This window comes from Marmota monax, unplaced genomic scaffold, assembly GCF_021218885.2.
Source record: "Marmota monax isolate L192 unplaced genomic scaffold, Marmota_monax_Labrador192_F-V1.1 WCK01_AAM20220418_F8-fsc00009, whole genome shotgun sequence".
Lineage (NCBI taxonomy): Eukaryota > Metazoa > Chordata > Mammalia > Rodentia > Sciuridae > Marmota > Marmota monax.
In genome coordinates, this window is record NW_026694710.1 from 10,322,185 (window position 1) to 10,344,624 (window position 22,440).

Sequence of the window (22,440 nt, forward strand, 5' to 3'; positions counted from 1 at the left end):
GCAACTGGATTACTGACAGATTATAATACAATTTAAACTTTCAGTTGGTTGGCAATTAAAATATATCTCTCATGGTTAATAATTTTAAGGAAAACACTAAATCAACATTTCTGTGTTCCAGCTGTTAATTATTTTCTTCTGTGGTTAATAAAAAAAAAAAGAAATAATGCAGTTTTTCTTGTTAATGCAGATTAGTTTAATAAAATATGCTTCTCAATATCAGAGAAAAAGAAGTATGGGCATTCATGTTTATTGAATTAGTACCAGAAAAGAGGGACATTTATTTACTGAATGAACTATTTTATTTTTCTAATGTACTACTTTAAAATGCCATCATCAATGAATGAGAATAACAGCTTTGGGGATTAACATTTTATAAATTTTTGCTAATTTACCGGGCTTAAACTCTTACCAATTATGGTTTAAATTTGCACTTATCTGATTACTTACAAAGCTGAGTTTTCTATATCTCTTAGTTATATCTGTACTGTTTTCCCCATTTATGCAGACAGGTCTTATGGTCTTTTGTGCTGATTTCCAAGTTTTTCATACAATATAGAAAACTTTGTTATCATAAAAGAATTTTGAATGTTGTCTGTTTTAAGTAATTCATAGATGAATCACACCATCTTCCTTGGGAATTCATAAACCATTGGAAAGAATGAAAAAATCAGAGCCACATTCTTTTTCATTTGACTTCCTTCCAAACCATGAGAGTGGCATTTCTCTGCTTGTACGGTTACTCTCAGTCACCTGCCCCGCCCATTACCAACTGAGTGTCCACCATGAACACTTAGGACAGACAGCCCAGGCTTATCCCCTTCCTGTTCCACTGAGGTCAAGAGCACAGGTTCTACAGTCAGACCCCTGGTTTCAATCTCTGAGCAGTTCCCTTACACATTGGGCAACCACAAGAAGTTAGTGAACCTCTGTGAGCTCAAGCTTCTTCATCTGAAACATGGGGAAAATAAGTTTTTACCTCAGAGGACTTCACAGAATAAATGAGATAATGTATGTAAAGTGTTTCATACTGGCTACATAGCATATACTAAAATGCTAAATAGTATTTTTTTAGTAAATATCAGCCATGAAGATTTATGTCTTAATGTATCTTGTGTTAGAGAATTACGTTTATGTTCAACAAAATATAACCTAAACTTTTTTTTCTTCCTAATTTGCAGAGATAGAGTAACAGCTGTTCACTATTCTCTGTAAAATATACTGTAATGTCATTTATGATACTGTAAGCACATCTGCTAATTTCATAAAACATTAATTTGCACTGAATAAACAAAAGGCTTGGATAACTGAAAAATATTTAAACCACATAGTGTAACCTAATAAACATTCCAGAATATGTAAAGCAATGTTAATAATCACCAGTAAACAAATATATCTTCCTATTTAACTAAATTTTAAATACCGATTTTTTTAAAAAGTACTTCAATACTAGCACAGCTTTGGGTCAACTATTATTCAAGGATGTTCTTGTTTCTTACACTGCCTTGGGAGTAAGAGCAAAGGAAAATACAATCCCCTTCTAATTTAATCTCATTTTTTTCATTTCTTGACAGAGATACAAGAGTTGTTTTTGAAAATTAAAAGAGAAAATTTGATTTGCCTAAAATTCAGTACAGCACACCTGTCCAAAACATTCTGGGCAGCAGTGTGCAGAGCCAGAAAGAGGAAAAAAAAAAAGCCAAGAGACTTCAGTTCTCAGTTTCCATCAAGCACAAATGAGGGAGCATAATTATTCATATTTTAAATTATAAAAAAAAAAATCACTCAACATTGCCCTCTTACAATGAAATTGGTCACAAAGAATTACTCTCTCCACTGAATAAAGCAAACAAAACCAATCAGAAAAGCATGCACTTGAAACAGCTCAAAAGGACATTCATTTAATTTGGCCATTCATTCTCTTTAAATGAGAGTCAGTTACCAAGTGTGAAACATGCTCTACCCACAGGAAATGTAATCAAGAGCTGACTAAAATTAGTTCATAAAATGAACCTAAGAAATTCATTTTTTGATATAACTTTATTTGGATAATAGTTTGCCAAATAGAGTTTCACATCTTTCATGCTAAAATTAGAGCACATAGAAATCCATCTTAGCAAATGTTAACTTCTTATCTAACAACCCCTGAAAAGGCTATTTATAGTCCACATGGAGAAGGCTGGAATTGAGGCAGTCCTGCAGCCTGGGACAGACCGTCTTTACATCAGGCAAGGAGAAACCAGAACCAAAGTATCCAAAGTGATTATTCATTGCCACTCATACTCACCAGATTCTTTTCCTGATTTAACTGTGTGTGGTCTTTGAGAGAAATCTGAACCAACCACAGCTCCATCATACTGTAAACACAGACCACACACGGGGTACACTCCATGCCCCCAGATATTATAAAAGACCTAGTAAGTGGGAATATCTCATGTTCAAGGACTAAAAGACCTTTTTCTTTCTTTCTTTCTTTTTTTTTTTTTTTTTTGAGGGGTGCAGTACAGGGAATTGAACCTGATAATACTCTACCACAGAACCACATCCCCTCCCTTCCACCAAGCCTTTTTTTTTTTATTTTGAAACACAAAGTTGCCCAGGCTGGCCACTAACTTGCAATTCTCCTGCCTCAGACTCCTACGTCACTGGAATTAAAGGCATGTGCCACCACACCTAGCTGGAAGACAATATTAAAATGGCAATAATCTCCAAATTAATCTTAAACCACATGCAAAAAAATCTCAGTAGGGTGGCCACAGTAGCACTTGCTTGTAATTCCAGTTAACTTGGGAGGCTAAGATAGAAGGATCACAAGTTTGAGGCCAGCCTCTGCAAAGCTTAGCAAGACCCTGGTTTTATTCATTTTGTGTGTGTGTGTGTGGTGCTGGGGATCAAACCCAGGGCCTTGTGCATGCAAGTCAAGCACTCTACCAACTGAGCTGTATCTCCAGCCCCCTCTTCAAAATAAAATATAAAAAGGGTTGGGGCCATAGCTCAATGGTTGAGCACCCCTGGGTTCAATCCCTAGTACCACAAAAAAAAAAAAAAAAAAAAAAATTATAGATATTGACAGGCTGATCCTAAAATCCACATGGAAATGCAAAAAACCCAGAATAATTAAAACTACCTTGAAAAAAACAAAGTTGAAAGACTCACATTTTCCAATTTCAAAATCTACTAAAAGCAAAATATATAAATAAAAACTATGTCAGACTGGCATAAAAATAGAAACAGATTAGTGGAATAGAGTCCAAAAATAAATCCATATACTTATGATCATTAGTTTTGCTTAAGATATGTAGGTCATTTTATTCATTCATTCATTCAGTTATTTTCTGTTTGTTTGTGGTGCTGGGGATTGAACCCACAGTCTTGCACATACCAGGCAAGTGTTCTACCACTGAGCTACACTCCTCAGCCTGGTCACTTAGTTTTTAGTAGGGTGTCACAACAATTCAATGGGAAAAGAACAATGAGGAGTCACATGCAAAAGAAAGAAGATGAACTCCTACCTCAAAACACGAATAAAAACTGGCTAAAAACAGATCTAAGACCTAAACATAAGAGCAAAAATTGTAAAACCCTTAGGATTAAACATAGATATAAATATTATGGCTGGATTTAGGAATCATGTCTTACACATGACACCTAAAACACAAGGAGGAAATCTGGACTTCACCAAAGTGAAAAGACAACCCACAAAAAAGGAAGAACATACCTGCAAATCGTAAATCTGATAAAGGTCTAATATCCAGAATATATTACGAACTCTCTGAATTCAACAATAAAAAGGTAAACACTTAAAAATGGGTAGAATTGAATAAATATTTCTCCAACAGGTAAACAAATGGCAATGAGGAGATACGCTCAACATCACCAGTCATCAGTGATTGCTAATCAAAACCATAAAGAGCTGTAATTCAAAAAGATGAATAGTAAGCATTGACAAGGACATGAGAAATTAGAACCCTCATACATCCTGGTGGGAACAGAATGTAGCATGGCCACCTTGGGAAACAGTTTGGCAGAAGTTAAACCTAGCCTGGCACATTGGCACCCACTTACAATCCCAGAGACATGAGGATTCCAAGTTTGAGGCCAGCCTGGGCAACTTAGCAAGACCCTGTCTCAAAATAAAATTAAAAGGGCTATGGGTATAGCTCAGTAGTTAAATTTCAAATTTCATCTATGGGTTCAACCTCGAGTATCACAAAAAAAAAAAAAAAAAAAAAGGTTCAATAGAGTTAAGTTACCATATGACCCCAGGCAATTTTACCTCTACGTATGCCTGTAATGGGCTGGTTTGTGTCTTCTCAAAATTCTTATGTTAAGTTCTAATCACCAATACTTTGAAATCTGACTATGGGTGACAGAACCTTTGAAAGATGATTAAGGTTAAATGAGGCCTTTAGAAAAAATTTGGACACAAAGACACCAGAGATGAGTGTGCACTAAAGACCACGTGAGGAGATGGTGGTAAGGCAAGCCAAGGAGAGGGGATTGAGAGAAACCAAATGTGCTGACACCTTCCTCATGGACTCCCAGCATCCAGAACTTCGAGAGAACAAATGTCTGTTGCTGAAGCCACAGACTGTGGTATTTTGTTTTGGCAGCTCTTACAAACTAATACAATACACAAGAGATCAGACAACATGTCTATTTTATACAAATATAAAACTCATACAAATGTTCATAGTAGTATTACTATGTCAAAAAGTAGAAGCAACCAAAATATCCATCAACTAATGAATGGATGATTAGTCAGCTTTGTGTCACTACAATGAAATACCTAGGTAGCTAACTTTACACTGAGAAAAGGTTTATTTAACTCATAGTTTTGCAGGATGAAAGTAATTTGGTGGCCATCTCTTAGTTACATCATGTCCTAAAAGAGATGGAAACGGTGGTTGCATGTGCAGAGCAATGTAGCAATTTGACTATATCAAAACAGAAGCGGGGGTGGGAAGGCAAATTCAGGCTTTTATAACAATCCTCTGTGAGAACTGCCAAGGAGTCTCACAAAACCTGCCTTCCAAGGGCAAACCCTGACCAAGGACTCCCACAAGGCCACTCCTCCAACTTCCCCTAGCACCACCCTGGAGCCTAAGCCTTTAACATATGGACCTCTGGATATGTTTAACACCCTAACCACAGCAACGGGTAAACAAAATTCCCTATATCCATACAGTGGAATATTATTTACCCATAAAAGAAAAATGTAGTACTGATACATGGATGAACCTTGAAAATATTATGCTAAGTGAAAGAAGCCAAACTCAAAAAATCATCTACTGTATGATTCTACTCATATGAAATACTCAGAAGAGGCAAATCTGTAAAGACAGAAATTAGACCACAGCTACCCAAGGCTAGGGGTTGAGGGATGGGAAGAGACTGATCACTGGGAGAGCATTTCTTTCAAAGGTGATAAAAATATTCTGGAATTAGTGATGATGGTTCTACAACCTTGTCGAGATACTGAAAACTACTGTTTTGTCAGTGTTGAAATACATCTGCATTTTTAAAAAATAAAGAAATATGCCCAGGCTGGGGATGTGGCTCAAGCGGTAGCACGCTCGCCTGGCATGCATGCAGCCCGGGTTCGATCCTCAGCACCACATACAAACAAAGACGTTATGTCCGCCGAAAACTAGAAAATAAATATATTAAAAAAAAAGAAGAAATATGCCTAAAATATAGCAAGTGGAAAAAAATACTATATGAATCTACTTTTTAAAATGTTTATATGCTTAAAAAAATGTAAAAACCCAAATCCAGAATGTTTTGGGTGAATTAAAGATCGTTCTCCTTTAAAAACTAAGATAATATAAACCAGACAGTCCTGCAATTTGAACAATTTCCTTGACTCTGTCTGTGTGTGTGTAGAGAATAAATTTACATATATATGTTATATACTTACATATGTAAATATAAACAAACACACACATATATACATTTGGGGGGGGGGACAGGTATGGTATGGGGGATTGAACCCAGGGTTTGACACATGTCAGGCATTTTTCTTAGTTTCTTTCTGCATAAATCATTCCACTACAACTATTTTGTGGTAGGTGGGGGATACTAGAAATTGCACCTTGGGGTGCTCTCCAGCCTTTTTTTTTTTTTTTTTTTTCCTTATTTTTTAAACTTTGTCTTTCTGAGTTGCCCTGGCTGGGCTTGAACTTTCAATTCTCCTGCCTTGGCCTCCAGAGTACTGTGATTACAGGCCTGTAGCATAATGCCCAAATCCATCACAACTCTCTTGAAGAAATCTTGCCTTTACAGAAATCAAAATCATTACATGACTTTTAATGTAACTCAAAGAACTATATACTATTAGAAAGAACACTGTATGCTTTTCACTGAAGGTGCCAAAGGTAGGAGAGTGTTCTTGAAAACTGTATATTTTGTCCTGAATTATTTGATTATGGACATCTGGTTTGTTTTATTTATTTTTTTCTTCTCTCTAGCAATTGAATCTCTCCTCTATCAGTCAAGCACCTCTTACCTATGGAAAACCTACTCTATGTGGCTGGTCCAGGGCTGACCCGGTCACAGTGATGGCTGTGACCCAGGCAAGCTGACTGCACTCCCTGAGTTCTGCTGCTGCAGACCCTGGGAAAAACGGCTTCTTTCCACCATCACACTGGCAAGCTGAGACTATACACGTTTAACAGTGTTGTCAACAAAGTGCCAGCATACAAAGGAAAACTGTCTACACAGAAAAAGAACAGGAGAGAAAGAGCACTAACGACACAATGTGAGGCTCGGGCTCTCACCTGGACTGAGGCCTGCTGGGCCTAGACCCCAGGAATGAAAACCAATAGTTCCTGCACATGATTAGATTTCTGGAACCAACCAAAGATTTCCAACTTGTATGAATACCTTATTCTAAATATATAAATAACCTGGAAACAGTTTTCAATTTATCTGAAAACCTTTGTGGCACAAGAGGGGAGGGCAAAGGGAGAAAAAGAGAGAGGGATCACGAGACAGAGATGATGGACTACATAAGAGAGGCTTATATACAAGTTCAAAAGTAAAGTTATCCCCAGAGGATAACCTAATTTTTAGAGCCAGACTACCTGGGTTTGAATCCTGGCTTAGCCATTTACAAACTGTGACTTTGTTTATTTTACTTCTTTGTACCTCGGTTTACTCATCTGGAAAGCAAAGATGATAACAGCCTCCATCTTATACATTATGAGGAATGAGTTAGAATAGGCCTGACGCGTGGGACACGCAATTTAGAAAATACCAGCTATCATTAATACCGACATGATAAGAACCCAGTAGTCAAACTTCTACCTTTAAAACAATGCATTTATAGTAACCTTAGGAAACAAATATAGAATTTTTAGAAAAATTGATATACCCATAGGGTGGAATATTTTACAGCTATAAAAGTAATGAGGTTGTTATGCACTAAGATACATATGAGTATTGAAAGAAGTCAGACACAAAGGTCACTAATGAGTGATTCCATACCAAATGTCCATAACGGACAAGCCATGGAGACAAAAGTGGTTACCAAGGTAAGTGAAGACAGGGTTTATTTCCAGTGTGACGGAAATATTCTGGAAGTAGAGAGTGATAATGATTCCACATACAGTGAATACACACAAAACCCACTTAAAAATGGAGAACATGATATGAATCCTATTTCAACTTAAAAAAACTAAGTTGTCTTTACAAAGAAATCTGTATTATCATTTTGCCAAGGATCACTTGTGTTGAGCAGACTTTAGCTAACTGTGCTAGTCCTGTTAACAAGAAATCAATAGATAACAGGTAAACTCTGTTAATAAGGAATGAGAAAGTATAGGTAAGGTCTAAAAAATGCAGTTGCTTATTTCAAGCAACATAAAATTGATTTAGGGACTGGGGATGTAGTTCAATGGTAGAGTACTTTCCTAGCATGTATGGACTCCCCCACCCCAAAAAAAAAGGAAAGATGGAAGGAAGGAAGGAAGGAAGGAAGGGGGGGAGGGAAGAAAGAAGCAGAAAACAATGACTTAGAAAGCTAAAGAAAAATAAATTACAAAAGTTATACTGTTTAATGTAACATTTTACACTTTAAAAATCTGCCTGCCCTGTTTTTAGGGAGAGAAAGGATATCTGATTTCATAGATTCTCGCCAACAAATACTAGAATATTGGCCAAATATGCTCCAATTGGATCTAAATAAAAAGATATACCATGTGTGATAATGCATTAAGAACATGTTCTTGTTCTCGAATCTTGTGAAAGATTATAAGACGCTAAGAGCACAGTGTGTATATATAGCCACCATGAACTCCTGGGATTCAAACAATTATAGAAACCAGGAGGAGTATGTTCAGTTCTGCAGAACACAGGAACAGGAGGTGGACACAGGTACCGTGTGTTAGCAACCAAAGATCGGCTTCCTGGAAACACCCACCAGCAGGGCACCTTGGCATGTTTCTCGCTCTGCCTCATCGTGTATGACCCAACACATCAGAGGCGACTTAATTCTCACATTCTTCCACAGGATTCAGATGCTAGCCAGTCCTCTGCCTTGGGACCTGTCCATTCCCTTCACATCAGGAGTAGCCAGTGAGCCAGTATGACATTATCTGGTAAAATATATTTTAAAATGTCTGACCCCACTTCAAAGATCTGCTGATGAAACAAAGTACTAGAAATCTTTATTTATTGGTTATTTGTCCTGTTCACCTTAATTTTTTTTAAATTATTTTTTAGTTGTCAATGAATCTTTTTTCATTTATTTATATGTGGTGATGAGGATCGAACCCAGGGCCTCACACATGCCAAGTCAGCACCCTTACCACTGAACCACAACTCCAGCCACTGTTTATCTTAATTTTGAGACAGGGTCTCACTAAATTATATAAGGTCTCTGTAAATTACTGAGGCTGGCCTGGAATTTATAATCCTCCTGCCTCAGCCTTCCAAATCACTGGGATTACAGGTGTACACCACCATACTCAGCAAAATCCTAGAAATGTGATTAAATGAGGAAGTTCAGTTTATCTTTGACCTTAAGTACATGAGAAGAAACTTCCTTCAACAGAAATTCACCTCTAGGGGCTGGAGTTGTGGCTCAGTGGCAGAGCCTTCACCTAGCATGCATGAGGCACTGGGTTCGATCCTCAGCACCACATAAATAAAAAGATGTTGTGTCCACCTAAAACTACAAGATAAATATTTAAAAAAAAAAAAAAAAAAAAAGGAAATTCACCTCTATGTCACAACTAAACACATTCATAGAAAAATATCTAGGAAGTACACTAGCAAAGAGAGAAATCAACTGCTTCCCTACTGAAATATGGAAGATCACATGTTGAGCTTACATGATTAAAAACGTTCTTCATAACCAACTACTACTTTTAATTGTTAATTAAAAGTTGTGTCAGGCCAAGTGTGGTGGCATACACCTGTAATCCCAGCAGAAGGATTGCAAGTTTGAGACCAGTTTCAGCAACATAGCAAGATCCTTGTTTCAAAAGTAAAAATTAAAAAGGACCAGGGATGTAGCTCAGTGGTAGGGTACCCTGGGTTCAATCCCAGTGCTGAAAATAAAACAGAAAAAAAAAAAAAAAAAAAAAAAAAGACTTGTGTCAGATTATAACAATTAAGAGGAGAAAAACATAAAAAGAAACAGGAGACAATAAAGGAGAATAAATATTACATTTTGTAAACCTACCGAAAATCAATGTCCAATAAAAGGCTTTTAATATGAGGTTTCTTATCACCTGGTTCTGTCAACCTGATCAGCTCATGCAACCTAAAGCAATTAGCAAAAGCAAATTCAGTAAGAAATTACAAATGTCATAGTTAATAAGCAAACAAACAACAAAATCCATCAACTTTCTCTCATCTCTCTGATATTTCAATGAAACTCCAAGGAGAATCTGGCAGGCATAACCAAGGTTTTAGTTTTGCAAATACTTTTAAAAGGGCTGAACTCTTTTGAAACAGAGATGTTTCATAATTTCATGTTTTAAACAATTTTAATCTCAAATCAGAAAGCGTCTCCTATAGGAGTATGTGTTATTTATAAGGAAGTGTCTCCTATCAAGTATATCAAAAAGAAATTTACAAAGATTTCTCTCAAATGGAATACAGGTGGCAAACTCAAAGAGAGGGACCCTGTTTTCCACCTCCTTGAATACTCAAAAGCTTCATGCCCTACCCTACACAGGCAAATAACAACTCCATGCATCTCCCTACAGTTTAAATAATAGTGATAGAAAAAAGTTTTTAACAATCACAGAACATACCTTGGTGTTCCAACACACAGTACTCTTCTGAATCCCAGGGCAGAAAGGAGGTCTACTAGGAATTGACAAGTCCGATCAGCAAACAGGTACTGGGCATTCGTCTTCTTGTTTTCCAACGGATAAAGGAGTTGACTGGGCCTTCTTAACTGGGTGACAGAGACATCACCCACCATCTGATGCTCACAATGATCCCCCCAGTCATCTGGTAATAGCAACTGCTGACAGCTCCGACAGAACTTTCTCTGACTCAAGGGCAACTCAATAAACCTCAAATACCTTCAAGACACAATGAAACACAGAGTAGTATATTTTAGGTTTGTTGCTATAAAGACAATAAAAGTATTCTTATTTTTATCCTAAAGAATACTGCATAAAGAAGCAAAGGTAAGAAAAATCTGTAGAATGATGGCTAGAATTTATGTCTAGCTATATAGCTACAAAGTGGAAACGAATCAGCAATTTCATAAGAATTGAGATGCTCCAATTTAGTCACTGAATGAAGATCAATATCCATTTAAAATGTGAATATAATATATTACTCAAACAACTTAGTAGTAATGGCAACTACTATCATGTTTAAATTTATTGACAAATCCATGTGTTCTAACTTTGAAGTGTTAAACAGTCTGGCTCAAGTTGACAGTCATTTTAAAATGAGAAATTAAGATCATTCTTCAAGTTCTTACAGCATACTTAGCAAGAAAAATTACCTCCTAAAAGAAAAGATGTTCTCTTCTGCTCTCAGCAGTACTGATGGAGGCTGAAGCAAGCACAAACCCTAACAGCAAGACAATATGTAAAGCCTTAAAAAGAACCTGACTGATGTCCCACGTGTTTTCTCAAAAGTCACTCTGATACTTGATTTCAAAGTTACCATTTCTTTTTTTATTTTTCCCTTCATTTTATTAGAGACCACCTAAGAGAGAAAATGATAATCAAAGTCAGAATGTTTTAAAAACTGCTGATTTGGGGGGCTGGGACTGTAGCTCAGTGGTAGACTGCCTGTCTCACATGTATGAGGCACTGGGTTTGATCCTCAGCACTACATAAAAAATAAATAAATAAAGATATTATGTCCATCTACAACTAAAAAAAAATATATTTTAAAAAATGCTGATTTTGCATATCTGATACCAGCTGTGAAAACAGAATAAAAACACAAAAGGAATATAAATAAGATTATTGGTGACTACAGAGGATGAGAAATATCTAAATTTAGGCATGTTTTTAAATAGTGCACTAAAGGATTCTACAGTTTCACAAGAGTACAACAGTTTGAATGGAACTAAATTTGGGGACTATAATGTAGAACCTGTAAACTTAATAAGGAATTGAGTGAGTATTAAAACTTTTTCCACCCAAGCAATTTCATTTCAAAGCACCCACGGCAGTGATAAATAGATATTCTGAATGGCTACAGCGAGAAATCAGCTACCGTGCCAGCAATTTAAATGTTTCGATTTCTATGATAAGTGTTCTTTTGACAGATTTATCCATGACTAGAAAGAAAAAGAGATGGATATTAAAAGAAACTTCTTAGTAATTCAAAGTAAGAATGTCAGTAGGAAAGGGCCCCCAAGACATGAAATGCAAATGGAAAGCATCAGAAGCCCCTCCTCAACAACAAACACACTTCATTTACTGGTACTCCCCTTCAACACTAAATGGTACCTATTGAAGATTTCCACATTCAGCCTTGACAGAGTAGCTAAGGCTAGATTTACCATCCTAGCCCTCAAAAAAAATTTTTTTTTTCATTTTCAAAAAATTTTTAAGCAGACAAAATATATGAAACAACCGTTTTAAAATATTGGACAACTGATAGCCCAAAGTAATGCTCAATGAACTGATGTGACAGAGTAGAGAATTTGGGCAGCCTAAGACAGCCAGAACTCAAGTGCAGAGCACTCCTCACAGAGTATGTGAGAGCAGAAAGCTGCACACCAGAGAGGAACAGGATGGGGTGCAGGAAAAGGGAGCACACTCCCAGGTTTGCTGATGATGCCCTCCACACATGCAAGTGGAGAAATACCCAAGGCTAAGGAGAGAACCACTGGAAAGGAGCAAGTGAAAAAACTGCCAGAACACTCACACCGGGCCCAAAATAGTTTGTCCACCAAAAAGCCAGAGTGCAAAACCCTCAAAATGCACAAGCAGTGGGTCAAGTGCTCAGACAGGTCCTGCCTCAGTGATGTGGAAAAACATCCCCGCAGGTACCCTGGTGCACCCCTGTGATCCCAGTAACCTGAGAAGCTGAGGTAGTCAGGTCACAAGTTCAAGGCCAGCCCAGGCAATTTAGTGAGACCCAGTCTCAAAATTAATAATTAAAAGGGCTGGGGATAGAGCTCAGTGGTAGAGCACTACTAGGTTTAATATCCAGTACTGCACAGAAAAGGAAAAAAAAAAAAAAAAAACAGTCCCGGAACTGCTCTGTCCTGCCTAAAAAGCTTAAAAACAAATTTTCAAAAGCAGGCCAGTGGCAGTTCTAGCTCCATGGTAGAGCACTTGCCTTGCACATGTGAGGCACTGGGTTCAATCCTCAGCACCACATAAAAATAAAATAAATAAAAGTATTGTGTCCAAAATTAAAATATTTGTTTAATTAAATAAAAGCATACTTTGTCTGTAAAGGATGACAGTAAATATTTTGAGCTTGACAAGCCATATATTTTCTCTGTCAAAACAGAGAAATTTTGTTGTTTTAGCACAAAGCAACCACAAAGTAAATGCAAATGAATAGACCTGGCTGGGGCTGGCCTACAGCCTTGGCTTGACAGTGGACAAACTATTCTGGACCCTGTACAAAGTTCGGGAGATCCTATTCAAGAATATCGAACTACCAAAAAGTATTTTAACAGTGTTCCAAAACAAAGGTCAAAAATATGTAAAGGAGAGCTGGGGGTGTGACTCAGTGATAAAGCAGTTGCCTAGCACGGTTGAGGCCTTGAGTTCAATCCCCAGCACCACAATGCAAACAAAGGGAAGAAATAAAGAAATAAAGAAAAAAATATCCAATGTGCAACAAGGTAAAATTCACCTTGCCAGCACCCAATCAAATACGACCAGGTAAAGCTGCTTCTCACTCTCAAGAGAGCCTGCATTCTCCCTTGAATGTTATCTATCTTCCTAAATAAACCTCTATGCCAAATAAATAAATAAATATTATCAGGTAGGCAAACAGGAAAACATGACTATGACTATGGGGAAAAAATAAATCAATCCAAATCAAACTATAAATGACAGGCGATATAATCAGAAACAGAGGCCCTTACCGTAACTACATTCCATGTGTTCAAGAAAGCAGAGGAAAGCAAGGGCCTGACCGTGACAGGCGGGGCTGCAGCTCAGTGGCAGAGCAAGTGCTCAGCACCCACCAGGCCCCAGGTGCCATCCACAGCACCAAAAAAATTACAAGTAAATAAAATAATACATGCACGGAAATATAGCAAAGGACCATATCAAACCTATAAATTTTTTTAACTGTCTGAAATGGAAAAAAAAATAAGCTCTAGATAAAATAAAAATAAACAGAAATTTAGGGCCTACAGAAGAAAAGCTCTGTAGTGAAGGAATGCTGTCAAAAACTATCCAAAACAGAACATCAACGGGCCTCAATAAGAATAAATGGAGGGCTGGGGTCGTGGCTCAGTGGTAGAGTGCTTGCCTAGCATGCGTGAGGCACTGACAATTACAAAAAAATATTAAAAAAAAAAAAGAATAAATGGAGTCCCCAAATGGGGCAGAACAGAAGTTCTGGAAAATATTATGGATGAAAATTTTCAAAACTTCTCAAAAGATCCAACAAACTCAGACAACCACAACAGAAACACAAAGGAAACTACTACAATATACATTAAAAAATTATTCAAACTCAACAATAAACAAAAAATCTTGAAGATACCTCACGTACAGAGGAACAAAGAATGACATCAGGTTCCCCACTGAAAACAATGCAAACAAAGGGAAGTGGAGAAACACCAAGTCTACACACAGTCTCCCAGAAACCTAAAGAGAAGGAGCCTCTTCCCAATGCATTCCATGAGGCCACCATTATTCCAACACCAGAACCAGAAAGAAAAGAAACTATAGACCAATATACCTCATGAACACAAACTCCCAACAATTAACAAATATTACAGATCAAAACCAGCAATGTACTAGTAAGTAATAAATCATGACTAAATATAGTTAATCTCAGAACATAAGGTAGGAATTTAAGGTTGGAATGCAAGGTTGCTTTAATGAATAAATTCAATCAATGGAGTCACCATATTAACAGTCTAAAAAAAAGAAAAACCAATACACCAGATACAGAAAATAGCCCTTGAAAAATCAAGTATCCTATGACAGTGAGAATTTTTTATTTATTTTAATTAGGTATATATGACAGCAGAATGCTGTTACTGTATACAACTGCAGGCCAACTTTACATTTCTGTGGTTGTACACGATGTAGCATCACACCATGTGTAGTCACACATTCCACCATCTTTCCTGTCCCCGTGCACCCTCCCCTCCCTTCCCTCCCCTTTACCCAATAAAAGTTGTAAGAATTCTTAAAAAAAAAAAAAAGGAATCAAAGAGAACTTCTACAGTCTAATAAAGATCATCCAAGAAAAATTCACAACTAGCATCATACTGATGAAGGTCTGCTCTCACCTCCCACTCAGTAGAGTTTCTCACCATCTAGTGAAACAAGATAAAAAAATAAAAAGCATAGATTGGAAAGGAAATATTAAAACATCTTTATTCACAGACATGTAGAAAGTCCTAAGGAAATCTTCAAGACACCTGCTAAAACTAATATGCAAGGTTGCAGAACAAAAGATACACAAAATCAACTGTACTGTTACAGATCAGCAACAGACAATCAGAAACTGACATTTGAAAAGAATACTATCTAAAACAGCATTAAAATATATGAAGGCTAGGGGTGGTAGCACACACCTAAAATTCTACTACATAGGAGGCAGAGGGATAGCAAATTTGAGGCCAGCCTGGGCTACTCAAAGAGACTCCGTCTCAAATTAAAATAAAAAGGCCTATGATTGTAGCCCTTTTATTAAGGACAAAACGGACAAAAGATGTACAACTCCAGCACAATGAAAATTTAAAAACATTATGGAGGAAAATTAAAGATGAGATAGTAAACAGAAAGATAAACCATGGAGAAAACTCAGTATTTTAAGATGTCTCAATCGCAATCCCAACAAGGCTTTTTGTAGAAACCAAAAAATTCATTCTAAAATTAATATAAAAATGAAAAGGAACTAGAATAGCCCAAACTACTCTGTAAACATACGACAGTTAGGAAGATTTAAACTACCTGAATCCAAGAAGGTTATGATGAAGTCACAGTAATCAAAACAATATGGTATTTATGTGAAAACATACACTTACACTTTTCACATAAAAAGAAAAAAATATCCAATGTGCAACAAGATAAAATTCACCTTGCCAGCACCCAATCAAATACGATCTTTGACTTTTGTCAAAAGAACAGAATAGCGTCCAGAAAAAGCCACACACATATAGTCAACTGGTGTTTTACAAAGATACTGTAACCAGCTCAATCATGCTCATCCCTCACCGCCCATTAAAGATGTCTACATCCTCACAGAGAACTTACAAATATCTTATATGACAAAAGGGACTTTGTATATATGATTAAGTCACAGACCCAAGACTAAAACCTAAAACCACAAACTTTCTAGGAGAAAATAACAATGACTTAGATTTGGCAGGGTTTTTTGTTGTTTGGTTTGTTTTTGTTTTTGTTTTTATGGTACTGAGAATTAAACCTGGGTGCTCTACCACTAAGCTAATCCCCAGTCCTTCTTATTTTTTGAGACATGCTCTCACTAATTTGCCAAGGCCGGCCTTAAATTTGCAATCTTCCTCCCTTAGCTTCCTGAGTTGCTGGGATTACATAGGTGAACATGAAAAGACTTCTTAAATAGGACTTGGGCACAAAGTATAAAAGAATCAATGACCTAAACTTCTTCAACAGATAATATATGGGGCTTTGGGTATAGTGTATGCTTAGCATGCATGAAGCCCTGGGTTCAATTCCAAGCACAATAAACAAACACACACACACATACACATACCTCATAAGCAGCAAAGGAAAAATAAATTGAAATTTAAAACTTTTGTGCATCTAAGAACAGCATAAAGAAAGTGAAAAGGCAATTCAAAAATGGGAGAGATATTTGCAGATTATATATTGAGTAAAAGAATGACATTACAACATATAAAGAACAAAACTCAGTAATAAAAAGACAATTAGTCCAATTAAAAACAGCAAGGAACTAAATAGACACTTCTCCAAAGAAAATAACAGTTAATAAATACAACGAAAAGATGCTCAACATCATAAATACAAAGTAAAACCACAAAATTATATCACTTCACAATGGCTACAACTTTAAAAATAGGTAATAATACATGTTGTAGACGTCCAAAACTGGAATCCTCATACACAGCTATTGGGAATGTAAAATGGCAACCACATGGGAAGTCTGGCCATTTGTAAAAAGCTGAACATCATATGATCCAGCTATGCAACTCCCAGCTATTTACTCAAGAGAAAGAAAAGTGTGAGTCCATACAAAGATTTATAAATGAAAGTTCACCAGAGCTTTATATGTAGAAATCAATCACTGGAAGAAAATTAAATGTCTTCAACAGGTAAACAGACATGTCTATACAATAAAATCTTACTGGGGAATAAAAGGAATAAACAATTGACAAATACATCAACATAGAGAAACTTAAAAAGAAAAAAATGATTCTAAGTTAAGGAACACAACCCCCATTAAAAAAAAATGGTACAAACTGTTACAATCTCACTTATATAAATTTCAAGAAAATGCAAACTATTCTGTAATGACAACATGTAAATCAGTAGTTGATGGAAACCCTGAAGGTGAAGGGATAAGGGACAATAGAGCAGGAAGAAATTGGGGATATAATGGTTATGTTCACTATCCTGGCCATGGTGATGGTGTCACAAGTAAATGCATATGTCAAAATTCATCAAATTGTACATTTAAATATATGAAATTTATTTTACACAAATTATTATACCCCAGAAAAGCTGAAGAGATAAAAATAAAAAGTTATTTATGGAGGAAAATTAAAAATGAGATAGTAATCAGACAGATAAACCATGCAGAAAACTCAATATTATTAAGATGTCTCAATCGCAACCCCAACAAGGCTTTTTGTAGAAAAAAGCCCTAACAACCCACAAATCACTAGTGACCAGAAATCCCTGCTTTTCCAGGTCATTTCCAGCTTACATCTGCCATCCTGGAGTTCTATCTGGTTAGTGCCCCTTTCACTTTCAAAGAGTCCAGATTTGGATTAAAATTATACAGTCATCCTGCATAGGACCCCCATCATCTTGTGAAAGTTCAGTCAAATTTGAAAAGTGCTATATCAAAAAGAATGTTTCAATGAACTTAAAATGTACCAAATTTTTTAAATACATGTTCTCTCAGAACAACAGCCCTGATGGGAAGTGGATGAAATACCAAATCATTATTCTGAGAACTGGTTAAAAAGAACAAGAAAAGGACTGGGGATATAGCTCAGTGGTCAAGTATATGCTTGGCATGCACAAGACCCTGAGATTAATCCCCAGCACTGCAAAATAACAACAAAAAGAACAGAAATTAGACATTTATTTTGTATTTTCCCACATAACCTGTAACATGGAAAGCTAAGAATTCATGAGATAAGGTTTCTTTATAAAAGAATTATAGCCAGGCATGATGGCACATGCCTGTAATCCTAGTGGCTCAGGAGACTGAGGCAGGAGGATCAAGAGTTCAAAGGTAAAGGGTTAAGCAACTCAGTGAGACCCTGTTTCTAAATAAAATACCAAAAAGGGCTGGGGATGTAGCTCAGTGGTTGAGTGGCTCTGAGTTCAATCCCTGGTACCCCACCACAAAAAGAATTACAGCTCATAATGCATAAGTCTCTAGGCACTGATCATCAATTACCTCAAAAATCACTAGGAGAAAGGCTGATGATGAACTGTATAATGGCTGGTGTAGGTTGGCTGATATCTGAACACATGATCAATCAATCCCAGTAACACAAAGAACAGCCCAGTGTGGTGGCCCATCTGTAATCCCAGCAACTCGGGAGGCTAAGGCAGTAGGATCACAAGTTCGAAGGCATCCTCAGCAACTTAGTGAGGCTCTAAGTAACTTAGCAAGACCATATCTCAAAATAAAAGTTTTTTAAAAGAACTGGGGATGTAGCATAGTGATAAGTTGCCCTTAGGTTCAGTCCCCCCGTATCAAAATAAATAAATAAAAGGGAAAAAAGGTCACAAATGTGAACAATTAGAGATTTTCATGTTATATAAAAAGAAGTAAAGATTAGATGGTGAATTCTAAAAGCCTAAGCCAGAGAGCTGACCACAGCTGCCTCTGGTGGGAAAAGGCAGGCGTGGAGACAAGAGATCTTGGTTACTCTTTATCCAGCCTCACAGCAGAACTGCAACAGACTGATTTTTATTGAGACATAATTTACACACTATACAACTCAGTGGTGTTTAGCACACTCAAAACGTTGTGCTGGGTCACCACAGTCTAATTCCAGAACATCTTCATTACCACAAAAAGAAACCTCCTCCCATCAGTAGCTGTTCCCACTGCCCCACCCCAGCCCTTAGCAGCACTAATTCACTTTCTGTCTCTACACATTTTCACTCTGGATGTTTCACATAAATTGAGTTACACAGTAGCCACATATAGATTTTTATCTAGAACTTTCGGATTAAAAAAAGACTTTTTATTTAAAAAGTAAAAACTGCGGGGCTGGGGATGTGGCTCAAGCAGTAGCACGCTCGCCTGTCATGCGTGCGGCCCGGGTTCAATCCTCAGCACCACATACAAACAAAGATGTTGTGTCGGCCGAGAACTAAAATAAATAAATAAATATTAAAAATTCTCTCTCTCTCTAAAAAAAAAAAAAAAAGAACATGTATTTAAAAAAAAAAAAGTAAAAACTGCTTTGAATCTTAGCCAAACAGAAGATGAATGAAGACACTACAGCCAAAAGGCATCAGTGGGCCCTGAATCCACTTAGCCAGATTCAGACTGGGCAAATGAGGGAGCTACAGCTGCAATACAAAATGTGGATAAGACAAATCCAGATGAAAGGAGAAGAGAAGGCAGGAGCCAGTGTAAGCACAGTGATTTTCTCATGTTGTAAAATGGGTCATGGGCCAAAACATAAAATTGAAAGCTGAAAATCAAGTTAAAAACAGTTAAGGGCTAGGGATGTGGCTCAAGCGGTAGCGCGCTCGCATGGCATGCGTGCGGCCTGGGTTCGATCCTCAGCACCACATACAAACAAAGATGTTGTGTCCGCCGAAAACTAAAAAATAAATATTAAAAAAAAAATTCTCTCTCTCTCTGTCTCTCTTTCTAAAAAAAAAAAAAAAAGTTAAAAGCAATTTTGAAGACATAAAAGTTAACTCTGAAAATAAATAATTAAAATCAGCAGTAGTTATGGAGAAGGGAAGACAGGAAGCAGAGATGTACTACATCCATCATTTCTCAGTTTTTAGAGGAACGGAGACAAAAAAGAAAAGGATTAAACATAGTATAGAAAGTTAGGAAGGCAAAACTAGAAAACACAGAAGAAACCTCATGAAAAAAGAAAACACAGATCACATAGTTAACTTGAGCAAAAAGAAACAAATAGAGAACATAAGCATTGTAGCAAAACTAAGATTACACATCCACTAAAGCCTGTCAGACTGGGTCACAAAGCAAGATTTAACCACCCAATTTCATCACTTCTAAGATGTGTATTTTTTCACTTTTTCATGTGCATGATATTGGGTATGGTTGATAATTGCCATCAGCTAGGCAGAGGGGATGGTGCAGTTCGACTGTATGCCCACATGCAAACTTAGTCCTGGCTCCTGACACTGCGCTGTTTCCAGGTAGCTCTGGGCAACCCCAGAATCACAGGTCCTGCAAAGCCTGCCATGGCCACCTTGTCAGTACCAAACACATGACTGCGCATGCTCTGAGTATCCAGACAGAGCAGCAGGTCCTGCATCTGGCTGGAGAAGTATGTGCTCATCCTGGAGCTGGAGCTACCAGGCTTTGCAGGACCTGAGAAAAGTAGGAAGATCCCACCCACAGGTGACACAGATGAAGTTACATCAGATTCTGATACTCGAACATGGGCAAAAGGACTAGTCAGCACACACTGTAACACCAGATGAAGGCAGAAGCTGCAAAAACACTAGGAGAAGAGGAAAGAAAGTCCCGAGGTAGAAAGATTCACCCACCATAGGAACCTAAGTTTATTTTCAAAAGAAGGAAGAGTGCAACACTGCTAAGTGAACCTCCACTTACATGATGCATCTTTGGACCTTGTTGATACCTCCTTCAGTTACTTCCAAATTGCCCTTAGGAAAGCTTTACTGCTAATTTATTAAACTTTTCTTGACAAAAAATAAACTGGGATCTTGGGCATATATCTCCCTTCAAAATTCACAGCATCATCACTCAACTATACTACTTTAAATTTAATATTCAGACACAAGGCTTTTGAAGTTTGGTAGAAAAACATGAGACTGTTAAGCACTAAGGATTACTCAGTGCTCACCCCCATCTTATTCGTATTTACAGCACATGCCCTGGGGGGAGAGGAAATTCATTCTGCGAATGGCTCAGCATGATCACAAATTGCAGGCTAGCATTTTGAAATGTCATTTTTATTGATCTCCATTTGATGTTCCATTTGCCTTTCCTGGAGTACACAAATTATGTTTATGGCATTTCTCTAATAGCAAACCTTGAAAATCTAAGTTAAATGAGCTCTGGAAAAAAAATAACCAAATGAAATATCAACTAAACAAAATTATCTGGATGCACATAAATTAACACTGATTTTAGCATTCGAATTTGTCTTTCCTAAGACTTCATAGGTCACAATAAGGGTGCAAACATACTACATAATAGAATATTAACACATTTCAGAGCGTAACGGGCAGCTTAAAAGCTTAAAAAAAAAAAAAAAGGAAAAGCAAATCTCAGACAGAAGATTTACATCTGTCAATTGAACTCCTATAAAACATAAAGCATGAAGCTGGGCCTGGTGGCACATGTCTATAATCCCAGTGATTCCAGAAGCAGAGGCAGGAGGATTCCAAGTTTTAGGCTAGCCTCAGCAACTTAGCAAGACCCTGTCTCAAAATGTTAAAAGAGGGCTGGAGATATAGCTCAATGGTAGAGTGATTACCTAGCATAGACCAAGCTGTGGGTTCCACCCCCGCCCACTGGCAAAAAAAAAAAAAAAAAGCATGATTCAAGGAGTTGAGATTAGAAAAATAAATATCAAATCCTATTCTGCAAACTAGAAACCTGTGCAGCACTGCAAATTCCATGATTTTAAAAAAAAAGTAACAAAAGTCAACTTATCTTGTCAGTTACCATCGTGCCTTTCTAAAAATTTCAAAAATAGTCAATAAAAAGCTCGTTAGTGCCCAAAAAGAGATGAAGTTTGTGTTACATTAATAGGTACAAAGTTTAAATGCAGTTTAGAACTTTCAAATATAGTAGCTCTTGAATAAGCTAAATTTATAAATGAGTTGTATGAAATTAAATTATACACATTAGAAAATAATCTCAAGTAGGAATACATCATACTTGGGTCCTTTTACATACAAGAATAAACTGCTAGTCTCAAACTGAAGACACTTTTAATAGGTAATTAATTAAGGATTTGACTTTAAAAAGCCAATTTTCAGTAGGATTTATCTTAAAGCACCACAAAATTTCAGAATGACTGATTTCAAACTTGTACCCCACATAAAGCATGTAAGAAAGCCCAGAAGAATCACTTAGAAAGTGTCGCAGTGAAATCAATGACAGCACATTTCAAAAACCTTCAACTTCTACTCATCTTCCAGCACCTGTTTGAGTACTGTGTCCTTAAGCTGTATCGATCAACTAATTTACAAGTTCCTCAATTTCCAGAGCATGTAGTCTTTTCTATGAATACTGTTGATGTTTAACATAACCTTCCTCATTCTGTATAATCTTTATACATATATATATATATATATATGAATATGTGTATATATATAAATATGTGTATATATATATGTATATGTACATATAATATGTATATATGTC

The 22,440-nt window shown here is 36.8% G+C and overlaps 1 protein-coding gene across 5 annotated transcripts in view; it reads right to left on the reverse strand.

The window, feature by feature from the left end:
* The window catches only part of Zcchc4 (zinc finger CCHC-type containing 4), a 53,522-nt gene that overhangs the window by 20,898 nt on the left and 10,184 nt on the right, over window positions 1–22,440 (reverse strand). For all 5 annotated transcript variants that reach the window (XM_046423822.2, XM_046423821.2, XM_058572385.1 and 2 more), the window contains exons 4-5: window positions 10,266–10,541; window positions 9,689–9,769 (exon numbers count right to left, since the gene is read on the reverse strand). In XM_046423822.2, coding sequence (XP_046279778.1) covers window positions 9,689–9,769; window positions 10,266–10,541 — 357 coding nt within the window. The remainder of the gene's footprint in view (window positions 1–9,688; window positions 9,770–10,265; window positions 10,542–22,440) is intronic.